The sequence below is a fragment of the Plecotus auritus genome, assembly GCF_963455305.1.
Source record: "Plecotus auritus genome assembly, chromosome: 9".
In the NCBI taxonomy this organism is placed as follows: Eukaryota; Metazoa; Chordata; class Mammalia; order Chiroptera; family Vespertilionidae; genus Plecotus; species Plecotus auritus.
In genome coordinates this window covers 48,916,642-48,928,932 of record NC_137783.1, presented here as the reverse complement: position 1 = coordinate 48,928,932, position 12,291 = coordinate 48,916,642, and the positions used below count along the sequence as shown (strand labels likewise).

The 12,291-nt window shown below is 46.1% G+C and overlaps 1 protein-coding gene across 2 annotated transcripts in view; it reads right to left on the bottom strand.

The window, feature by feature from the left end:
• The window catches only part of LRMDA (leucine rich melanocyte differentiation associated), a 1,091,841-nt gene extending 1,081,694 nt beyond the window's left edge, over positions 1 to 10,147 (bottom strand). The window contains exons 1-2 of one of the 2 annotated variants that reach the window (XM_080687598.1): positions 9,887 to 10,147; positions 2,466 to 2,566 (exon numbers count right to left, since the gene is read on the bottom strand). In XM_080687598.1, the coding sequence (XP_080543724.1) occupies positions 2,466 to 2,566; positions 9,887 to 9,916 (131 nt within the window). In that variant the 5' untranslated portion in view covers positions 9,917 to 10,147. The remainder of the gene's footprint in view (positions 1 to 2,465; positions 2,567 to 9,886) is intronic. The other variant, XM_080687599.1, reaches the window with a different exon arrangement.
• Positions 10,148 to 12,291: the final 2,144 nt, after the last annotated feature.

Genomic DNA, 12,291 nt, shown 5'->3' with positions numbered 1-12,291 from the left:
GGGGCCAGACAAGCTCTAAGAGGGAGAACAGCAGACAACAGAACAGAGGTGGTTAGAGCAGGGACTGGGGGAATCGGGGTGCAGGGCAAACTGACCAGGAGATAAGCTCTCCCAAGTCCCATGGAAACAGTATGGAGGGCTAGGGAGAAACATTTCACAGAATGTGGGATGGGAATTCACAATATTTCCCTTGGATATGATGATCCCTGCAGCCTGGTGAGCTTGGATCCTCTATTACCTACCTACTTACTTAGAAAGTAAGTTTATGATCATCTTTCTCTTCCCTTCTCTGTATTCTCTCCCCTCTTTCACTTTTTTTAAAAGAAGAATTAGCTAAGCATCTAAAACATCTTTAATTTCTATGCAGTTGAAAAGGCAAAGAGACACCAGTGCCTGCATACACTCACATCTTCCTCTCACACCCAAGAGAGATAGTGCTGCCTCCCCTCACCCTGCTATTAGGTAAATAAGACGGTCAAAGAGGGTCCAATCTCAATCCCACTCATGTCAAGTCAGGATTGCTTTTATCCATTATAGTCCATTCTGGTCTGCAACTCCCTCCAGCTTAACCAAGTCTCAGTGTGAACCCTTCCCAAACCTTAGACCTCGCTCTTCCTTTGCTCATCTCTGCCCTGATCCAGCCAGAAGCCAGTGTGCAGTTCACACACTGACCACAACACCACCAAGAATAGGCTCCTGACCACATGTGATAAGATCCTCAAACTTAACACTATGGAAACGTTTCTCCTCTAAAAATAAACTCATAACTTCTCTCCTTCTGAACCTATTTTACTGGCCTTCCTCTCACTAAATTGTCCTGCCTTCAGGACCCATCATTTCCCCTGATTAATCCTTACAGCCCCTCAAGGCCAAGAGCCCCTTCTCACCACCAACCCCACTCACCACACACACACACACACACACACACACACCACCCCTCCCAGGGTCCAGCCCCTTCTCCTCCAAAGGAAGAGAAGGCCCCTGAGAGTGACAAAGGTGCCTCTGTTTCCTCAGACCTGCCAGCCCAGTCCCATGACCTGTGCGCGCTGACACACTCCCTCCTCATGGGGCCCAGCCTCCTCAAACCCACATCCGGGCTCTCCAGAGCAAGGCAGCCACAGCCTGAGCTCCTAGAGGTTAGTCACAGTTCTTCCTTCTGATGCCCCAGCAAAAGAGCCCTTTTTCTCAGTTCATGCTGGGGAGCTGTTTAAGGGGCACACGTGTCTAAGGCTAGTCCAACCAGGCTATGTACTCCATCCTTTCCTTGGGCATTGGGATCAAACAACATCCTTAATTTCTTAAGAGTCAGCATGTGTCTAGCATCCTCTCATCACTATGCATTACTTTGCAACCTTTCAATTTCCACATCTCCCCAGAAGCATGCAAACCCTTTGGGAGTCAAGGAGAGAATACACACAGTACCCACTCCTTACATAACCCTCCGGACGCCCCTTCCCTGAATGAGGCATCTTATGGTCACGTGCCCCTGATGACCTTCCAAAGAAGCCCTGCTGGCACACCTCTACCCACTGGTGCCTTTATGCCCTGAGTTTTATCCATTTTCTCTCAAATTCTTAATTCCCAAGTGTCCTGACTCAGAAGTTGAGAGAAACTCCAAGGCATAGAAGGAGGAAAGTGCCTGAGCCCTGGGGTGGGATTCGGGCTCCTCATCAATCCTTCCACCACAAGACAGTTGGTTCCATTTGAGGATAGTATTGTTCTCAAGAGGACAGGCACCTAGGGGAAACCCCCTGCGTGGGACCATCTACCTAGGAAAAACCACCTCCCTGACCCCGGCTCATTGATCCCACTGATACCTGCTTTCCAAGTAGCTCCTACTTCATGCCCCCAAACCAGTCACAATTCAAAACTCTTTAGGAAGAAATTAACTAACTATTCTCCATTGGAATAATATAGAAGATCACACTTGCCTTTTGCCAAGACTGGAACAGTTGTTCAAGTGCTCCCTCCCACCCACCCCATGCCAACTGCATTTGAATTACTATGAAATACCATCTGGGAGAAATCATCACAAATATTTAAGGTTCCAATTCATAAAAAGGCAACGAAAGAAAACACACACATACACCCTACCTGTGATTGGGGAAATGTCCAGAAGAGCATTCCTAAACACCCTCAAAACACTTGCTGGCCCCATCTCATTCCTCCCCCAATAGTATTCTACCTTGTCTGCGTAAGCATCAGTGAGAAAGGAAAAGAACAAAGTGAAACTCTCCTAAGAACTCATGTGAGATGGATGATGCCTATGCTCACTGCTTCTTCAGTGGCACAAGGAGGCCGGCCGAAAGAATTATTCAAAGTAGAGTCAAACCTCTGGGGTGTGAGTCCATGCGTCTCAGATCCCTGCACCCTATGCAGAGCTAGAACGGGTCACTTACCTGCAAGCTGTTACCAGGGGGACTGGGTCTCCCAGGCCTGGTCTGCATCTTGTGAAAGTTACATACCTCAGAAGGTTAAAGCTCAGATCAAGCCTCTTGGCGAAATGTCCACAGTCCCTGCCGAGGTGCTCTGGAATTTCTCTGCAGTCCTGGCCTATGTAGGACACCTGGAAGTTAAATGGAACAGAAACACTGTGGCAAACGGAAATCGCCCAGCTGCTCACAGCCCTGAGTCATTGATCCGATGATTGCTTCCGCAACTTTAAAGGCAAGCTCCTCACACACACACACACAAATGCCATATTTGTGGCTGTTTTTCTGATCAGATCAGCTTTGGGGGCTGCAGGGACTCTGCCAACAGCCCCCCCTTTCCTGGTACACTTAGTGTGATGAAGACAAATCCCGGCACAATGGAAATTGGACTAAAATTGGCCGGATTCAGATGTCCAAAAAAAAAAACCCAATGTCAGAGCATGGCGATATAATCACAGCAATCAGCCTCTCGTTCAGGGGCCTTTCCAACAGCTGCCCCTCTGGCTCTCCTCCTCCACTGCCTCCCCGCCCAAGTACCCTGTTATGCACATTACCTCATAAAGATACAGCAGATGCACTTACCAGTATTCAACCTGCATGGTGCTGAACAAATAGGGTTGGACAAGCAAACCTTCCCAGACCGCCAATCCCATCTTATTACCACTGTGTATCAAATGTCTGCCTCGCTCTGAACAAAGCTGATTCAAAGGCAACAGGGCAATGACTTCAAGGAGCCTTTTGCCATCAACACCTCTCTGCTTGCAGAGCTATGCCCTGAGGCATTGTTTTATTTATATTATTAATCTAGTGTGTACCCAAATATTAAAAAGCTGAACTAAAATTTGACCCTAAAACTTCTATGTATGACAAGGTCAGAGGGTTTTCTCACTGCTCCAACCACGCCGCTTTTGAAACCCATTTTTACAGACAGCACTCCGAGGGCAGGTTTGGCAAATCATTCCAAAAACCATAAAACAAGCCTGTAGGTTAGAGTTGGCCAGTGAGTCATGATACATGATGCCTCCCTAGAGGACTCCAGGTAGAATTCTGCCAGGTAGAAAGTCTGGCCCATCACACAGCTATAACCTTGATCCTTCGCCCACGTCCTGCCCCACAAATACACATTCTTCTACACATACAGACAACGATATCTTGGAATGAGTAAGAGATTCCCCAGGGGATTATGATTCCTAATGGGGAAACAAGAATATGGTGGACATCTCAGATATTAGGTTTAACCATATGAATTACTAATAGTCAATCATTTTAAAACTGCAAAAACAGCACTTTCCTATGGCTGAACCTAACACAAATCACACTTCACCCTAGCACCCTCAATGTTTCATGTCATCGCTCTATCCTCTCCTATCCAATGAGTACAAACTGCTGACAATACAATATCCTGTATTCACAGTCCTTCAGTAACTTCATTCCTGGAAGAGAGAAAGTAGGGAGAAGGGACAGAAAACTAGTTGACTCCAATAAAATAATTTTGACTCGGGAAAATACAGGCTAAAAAAATAAAGGGTTCTGAGTTCAATCTAGCAAGCTCTCCCCTTTCTACATGGGATTCATCTTTCTTCAGAACTCCTTGTGTAATAATTTAACTTCAGCTTCCAAGCCAAGATGGAACTCATGCACCAAGGAGAGACTAGGGATATAAAGCTCAATCAAAAAATAATAATAATAAAGCTCAATCAATCTACAGACCTCAGTTTCCCTCTGAATGTCCACTCGAGCAGCAGCCTGCTCTGTAAGTTCACATTGATTCCCAGGCCCATGGTGCTCACCATAAAACCCATCCCATTCACCCTGGCATGCACTACCATCTTGTACATATCATCATCATTCAAGACCTCTGATATATATGGCAGAAAAGCTGACAATGTAGAAACTGAGCTCTTTCCTCATAGACTCACCAAGGACTAAATCTGGGAGGGACCTGGTTTGTCAAAACCCCTCATGTTTTAAACAGGGAAACTAAGACTCCAGACACCTGCCCAGTATAATAGAGCTTCTTAGTGATAGAGCCTGGACCATGTCCTGCAACAGGAATAAGGACTTCCAACTTGGCCATAGAGTTCTTACAAATCCACATGTGGATTTTCTTCATCAACAAATGCCAGTGGCACATCTATCATATGTTTTGGCTTCAAACTGCGTCCTCCTAACTAAAAGTTCAAGAACTACCTCATGAAAGCATGTTGAAGGCCCCAGAAGAGTGTCAGACACTAGGAAAAGAGATGGATATTTGCTCCCCTTTTTCCTCAGTAGGATTCCCCTTCAGATGAAACAGCAACACTAAGGAGAGTTATCACCACAAAGCATTTGAATGTCTGACAAGACTTTCATAACAGCTGGTTTTATTGCATGGTCTTAACAGCACAGCATCCCAAGAAAATTAAAGCAAAAACTTGCTCCCATTCTACAGAGACAAAGACCAAGTCTCCAAAATTTAATAGGAAAACCAACTTGACAAGCCACCCTCAGGTAAACTGGAAGCTTTTAGAGATGCGAGTTAAACCAACCAACCATGTTGAAAGGTTCAAATCAGCTGGAACAGGCTTAAAAGCAGTAGCCACTGTCAGGCACTGCAACCGACACTCCTAAGATTCTGTTTAAGAAATGCTTCTCAGCAGAAAACATTACCTCTCAGGATGCCATGAAGCTTCTTGGAGCACACACCCACCTAATGTAATATACAGGTCAGAAGAACCAGACCAAAAAGTGTTAGCTTCTTCAGCAAACAAGAGAAGGGACGTAGAGATTAATCTTAAATGTCACAAAAGGGTATATCTAAAATGAGAAGTCATTGCATTAAGTCAATTATCTTGATTTAGACTAAACTGAGGAACCAAGTTTTGTACTTTTAATTTGCCTACCTTATATAGTTTGTAACCCAAAACTTCTACCCTGTGTGAAATGATAGCATAAAGGGACACCATTATCAGGGAAATTAAAACATATCAAGTTAAAGATCCCTACAGAGAGAAATACCAGAAAGAAAGACAAGATTGTCTTGGCAGGATCCCCACACATATACACACCCAGCCTCTCTAAGGGGTTGCAGAAAATTACCAGTTTGGCTCCCAGGACATTTCTGGAGATGGTGAGTTTGTCCGTAGTCACACAGAGAAGATTTTATATACCTGTCCCCAGCCAGAGGTGAGGAATTCTTGATTTTAAATTTGCAGTACTGGTCCATCCATGTTGTTGCAAATAGTAAGATGTCATTCTTTATTATGGAAGTAATATTCCATTGCATATATGTGCCTCAGCTTTTTTATCCATTCGTCTATGGCACTTGGGTTGCTTCCATATGGTGGCTATTGTAAAATAACACAGTGAATATAGTGGTTCATATATTTTTTCAAATTAATGTTTTGAGTTTCTTCAGATATATATATACACCCAGAAGTGGAATTCCTGGGTCATAAGATAGTTCCATTTTTTATTTTTTGAGGAACCTCCATTCTGTTTTCCATAGCTGCTGTCCTAATTTACATTCCCAACATTTGCAACAACATGAATGAACCTAGAGGGTAGTATACTAAGTGAAAAAGTCAGAGAAAGACAAATACCATATGATTTCCCTTATATGTGGAATCAAAAGAACAAAACAAATGAATACACAAAACAGAAGCAGACTTATAGATACAGAGAACAAACTGATGGTTGCCAGAGGGGAGGGGTTTGGGGAGGTGAGTGAAAAGGGTGAAGGGATTAAGAAGTACAAATTGGTAGTTACAGAACAGTCATTGGGGATGTAAAGTTAAATATAGGGAATATAGTCAATAATCCTATCTAATAAAGAGGGAATATGCCAATTGACCATCACTCCATCACAAAGATGGCTGCACCCACAGCTGAGGCCAAGTTCCCATAAGGAGCCTTAACAAGCAACAGCAGGAACCCGAGGCTACACCCTCCCCCGCCCCCGTGGGGCTTGACAGGGGACCTCAGGCAGCATCTCTCCCCCCCCCCCATCCTAGCGCCAGGCTAGGGGACCGGAGGCTATGCCCCCTGCCCGGCAGGGCTTGACAAGGGTGGGACTGGCCGGGTCTGGATCTAATCTAGCCCAATGAGGGGGGCCAGCCGGGTCTGGGTCTCTTGTGATTTTGAGGTGCATGTGGGTGGTGGGGACTTGACTCTGGGTCCCATGGTGAGCCCCAGACTCTGACAGGAGGAAGGTTTTCATATACATTTTACTAATTTTCTTTCATCTCTGACACTTCTATTATAGAGAAAGGGCAAATAGCAATATTAAATTATTTCCTCTAATTAATCCCCTTTTAATGTGCACGAATTTCATGCACCAGGTCACTAGTATTGTAATAACTATGTATGGTGCCAAGTAGGTACTACCAGAGGATATCTTTGTAAATTGTATAATTATCTAGCCACTATACTGTGCATCTGAAACTAATATAAAATATTGAATGTCAACTGTAAAAAAAATTTTAAATAATAAAAAATAAATTTGCACCGCTGGAAGCTGTCAGAGTTCAAGTCCACTGGGCATGAGTTCAAGTCCCTCTGCTGCTAATTATCTTGGATGAGTCACAGAAGAGTCTATTTCCTCTTCTGTAAACTAGTCATACACTAACTGCCTCCAAAGGTGTTAAAAATAATGTAACAACATTTATTAACTGCCTACCACCTGGTTATTATCTATTCAATCCTCATGAACAGCCCCATTGAGTCACATATTATCCTCATTTAACTTATATTACAGGAATGAGATAACATCTTTAAAACTCAGCACCTAGTGGCCACTGGATAAAGAGTTGAATCAGACCAATATCCCTATGGAAGGGATTTATTATTCTGATGTCTGTTGGGCACAAAATTTCAATGTCCAAATTCCAAGTTTGCATTTGTGTCTACCATTGTATTGATGCTACTACTTTGTCATAAATTAGTGGAAAAAGAAGATTGAAAACTTTATGCTGAATCTGAATGATTCATTCAAGCCTACTGAAGTCATATCCATGTTGAATGAAATATTTTATAGAGAAAGTGGAAGGAGCCTGGCCGATGTTGCTCAGTGCTTGAGCATCAACCTATGAACCAGGAGGTCACAGTTCGATTCCCAGTCAGGGCACATACCTGGGTTGTGGGCTCAATGCCCAGTGTAGGGCATGCAGGAGGCAGCCAATCAATGATTCTCTCTCATCATTGATGTTTCTATCTTTCTCTCCCTCTCCCTTCCTCTCTGAAATCAATACAAATATATTTTAAATAAATAAATAAATAGAAAGTAGAAGGAGAACTACATCTCCAAGTGTTTGAAGTTGAGGCCTATGGAACTCCTGAAAACCAGGGCAATGGCAGTCAGTCCACAAAGGGGTTGAAAGCAATAACCCAGTTTCAGCAGAACAATATCATCCATCTCATTATTTTAATTTTATTGGTGTTATGGTTGGTGTCTTTATACTTAAACCATCCCTTTACTTGGATTTTATAGGACTCTAAATATGAGCTTAGAAAGAGTTATGTCTGGTTTTACCCTTTATATAGTTAAGCAATGTTGTGATAAAAATAATATTAACACTGGGCTCATGTAAGTCCTCTCCAGCCTCCCCACCCCCTCTTTAAGGATATACAAAAGTTTGAGAAATACCATGTGACACACTTAAGGTGCTCTTTTATGATGGCTGTCATCAGGAACCGCAAGGGGGAGAATGCTAAAAAGACCCTCACCTCAGGGCTGCCACTTGGGGTTAGGGTCTTTAGATTCTAGGACATATAATGCCCCAGGGGCATTTCCCAGCTCCTCCCCTGGCAGGGGCTCAAAAATGCCTCACCCACAGGTCAGTGATTGTCCTTAGGCTGTTCCGGGTGGGCTAAAGGCAGAGGGTATGGAGAAAATCAAGTTTGGGAAATGGGGAAGCAAAAAGAAGGCACAGGAAAGTCAGCCCCATTGTCAAGTTCTCCATGAGGCTGGAAGAAGCTACCCCTAGAGAATGGTAGATTTGAAATGCAGAGACTTAGGGTCTAAGCCCCATCCTTTTTTTTTTTTTTTTTTTTTTTTTTTTTTTAATCCTCACCCAAGGATATGTTTCTTCGATTTTCTTTTTTTTTTTTTTGAGAAAGAGGAAAGGAGAGAGAGAAAAACATCGATGGGAGAGAGAAATGCCACGCTGATCAGTTGCCTCCTGTACCCACAAGCTAGGTATGTGCCCTGGTAGGGAATTGAACCCACAACATTATGGGTGTAGAGGACAATGCTCCAACCAACGGAACCACCAGGCCAGGGCCAATAAGACCACCATTTTTAACCTCTCCACCTGGCTGGTACCTCCCTGGCCTGCTCACTTCTGAACTCTGAGAAGGGAAAAACATTCCCTTTAGCCCAAAGTAATCTCAAAATCTAATTGTGCCTGACACTACCTGCCTTAGGCAATCCAAGGGGAGAGTTTCAAAACCTTGCAACTGTCTCTTTGGGTGTGCAGGGAATGAGGGAAGTAAGAGGGCTGGCTTAATCAGAGGTTAAACAGAGAGACCTGACTTTCCTAGGAGTAAGTCACCTGGTCCTAGAGTGGCTTAGCTTAGCACATCCCTCCAGCAATGATAAAGAACACCTGAGGCTTCACTACAGGTGAAGCAAGGGAAGCTGCTGTCTATCGCTCATGGTGTAAACTGGACAGTGGATGTTTCCCAAAGACACCTCTTCAAGAGAATGGGAGGGCTGTAGCCTTCTGCCTGCCCTGGAAGAGGGGCCTATGGGTAGGAGCCAGAGCCAGTATGCAGTGGACCCTCACCCTAGCGCCTGCCAGGATGCTTCTTGACTTCACTGTCTTTGGGGGGGTGGGGGAGGGGGTCCTGAGGCACTTTGCCTTCCTGAACTCCTTCCTCCATTATTAAAAAACTAAGATGTATACAGGCACACCTAGGAGATATGCCGGATTGGGCTCCAGACCACCACAATAAAGCAAGTATCACAATAAAGCCAGTCCTGCTGGTGGAGGGTCTTGCCTTCGACTTATAGAAAATGCAACATCTGCGAAGCTCAGTAAATGCCCCCAAAAAGGTAAGCCTGTATTTTACAACTGCATTGGTATAAAGACCATATAGTAAAAAGTTTCTCTTTGATCAGAGTTCTTTTTTGCTTCTGATTAAAGAAATTAAAACTTTTTTGTGGGCCCGGGAAAATACAGTGGGCTGTGGTCACTGACCGCTCTCCCAAATCCGGCTGGCCCTGGTCAGTGAGCGCTAGGGACAGAGGGAGGTGGAGGCGACTTGGGGTGCCTTCTCCCTCCACCGACAGCTAAGGGGTGTGCCAGGCTCAGAATGGGGTCTCTCTTCACCAACCTCGGGTAGGCCTGGGCAGGGGACAGACTTCCCACCGGCAGACCTGAGGTGGAGCAGGGAGCCCTGTTTAACCTCGGGGGGGGGCCCCTCCCCGGACCAACTGTACCCAGGCGTGGGCGGGGCGGGCCTGGCTGACTTACTTGCGTTCCACTGACAACGAGCCCGGCCATGGAGACCGGGCGAACGACCCCACGCGCGGAGCTGGGAGCTGGAAGCACGGAGCGTGGTGGCGGCGGCGAGGAGGCCGGCTTTAGTTCCGCACTGGAGGTCAGCTGACCTGCGGAAGCCCGTGGCGCGGGCCAAGCGGGACTAGGCTCAGCTGTGGGTCGGCCCCCGTGCAGGTGCGCCTCCACCACCCAGTGCGCGCCGCAACAGGTGGCCCGCAGCGCGCGTGCCCCGCGCCCGTCTGGCTGGCGTGACCGCGCTACTCCCCCGTGACCACGGCTTCCCAGGACCCTATTGCCCCATGAGGGGGTCAGGGGAATAGGAAAGCGTCCCCTAAAACTCCATGCCCAGAGCTACTGCGTTAGTAGGGTCAGACTGAGACCGGCCCCCCCCCCCCCCAATCTGGGCCGTTAGTTGGGGGAGTTGGCGGGTGGGGTGGGGGGTGCGTTAAACCTGGCCTTTCTAGTATTTCACAATCCGGATTACGCAACTATCTTCAACTGCAGGGAGGAGGGGCCTCTTGTCTGGAAGTCCCCTCCCCAACTTTTGAGAGGAAGAGGCAGTGGGGAGGTGGAAAGGACACCTGGTGGGTGGGTTTCATTTGTGAGGGAGAAGGGAGGACTGAATTTCCCTATAAATAAAGTGTTGGCTCAGCTAATAGCATCCCTGTTGACAGTCATAAGCCCTGGGAGAGAGCTGAATGACCTGCCCAAATTTCAGACTTCTCTTTTTCTCTTGCTCTTCACAGAGTAAAGGTATTTGTGAGGTTCAAAGTTATCCATGAGGTCAGACCACCACCACACTTTGCCCTCACCTGGATGAGGGAGGATGGCCATTACTGCCTCCTATCTGGATGAAGCCAGGCCTGGTAAGCAGGTACTGGAAGCTCATGCCTATCCTCAACTGAAAGAATCCAAATTTCCCAGTGCCTCTTTTTGCCTTCACACCTCCATCCCCAGGATACACAAAGCTATTACCAGATACCAATTCGTTGTCATGTTATCACTTGTCCCCTGTTTCAGCCAAGAGCTGCTGCTGCCTTAACCCTGCTCGCTTCATACCAGTGGGTATAGGCCCCACTCAAATTGAGAAAGGAAAACTGAGTCCTGACTTGCCAGACTCCAGGTCTCACAGTCATCACAGGCCTGTGTGTAACTGTAGCTCCCCACCTCTGTACAGGGGTGTTCACCGGGCTTTGCATTGTCCTGTGTGTCCAAACAGCACCTGGTAACTTCTGGTTGTACAGTGGAGGATGATCATTATGATCGCAGTTAAGCATTTTGTGGCTTTCATCACTGTTTCTCAGGCCTGGTGCCAACACATTGTAATGTGAACCTTCATTGTCAGCAGTCTGATGAGTGATGTTGACCTCTGAGGGCTGACCCACCTGCCCCTCTCTCTGCTGGGAGGAAGGGACACGGCAAAGTGGAGCTGTGAGAACATAGACCTGGCTGTGTTTACTTTGGGGCGTTCCAGGAAATGCTGCAACAAAAGGTCCTGAAGGCCAAAAAAGAAAGCTTGCCCTCCAGACATAAGGGGGATCAAAGGGAATGTTTATAGGCCTACAGCTCCTCATGCTCCTCCCTCCTTCTCTGCTGGACGTACCCTCTCTGGTCCATTGTCCATTTTTGTCTGCATTTCCTTCCTGAAAAGGAGGAAGTGGACCCAGTCTCTGTTGGTCATGATACTCTGCCCTACCCAGACACCTTTCACTTTGACCTTCCTAGAAGGGCTTTGACCAGTAGGAGAGACAAACCTACTCAAAGATGAAAATGAAAACACCCCAGGAGGAGGATGCTCAGGGCCATCTCATCCATGCCCCTGCCTCCATACACAGCTATGTCTTCAGAACATAGACTGTTCTGCAGACTTTATCAATAAGGCCAAAGTGGGCTGGAATCCTTTCCACCTTTCCAAACCCCTTCACTACTGATCATTCTAAAGGCCTGAAATTTTCAATGGCTCCTGAATAAGTAATAACAAAGTCCAAAATCTCTAGTATGTCCCTCAAGATATTTTATCATTTCAACAACCCTTACCTCTCCTGCCTCTTCTCCTATATCTCACATCCTCTGCTTATTTTTTAGTTGTTAGGTTTGCCTAGATCCATGGTCGGCAAACTGTGGCTCGCGAGCCACATGCGGCTCTTTGGCCCCTTGAGTGTGGCTCTTCCACAAAATACCACAGCCTGGGCGAGTCTATTTTGAAGAAGTGGTGTTAGAAGAAGTTTAAATTTAAAAAATTTGGCTCTCAAAAGAAATTTCAATCGTTGTACTGTTGATATTTGGCTCTGTTGACTAATGAGTTTGCCAACCACTGGCCTAGAATAACTCTGGACCCAGTCTTGTCTCCACTATGTGAACATACCAGGAAGGCCAGT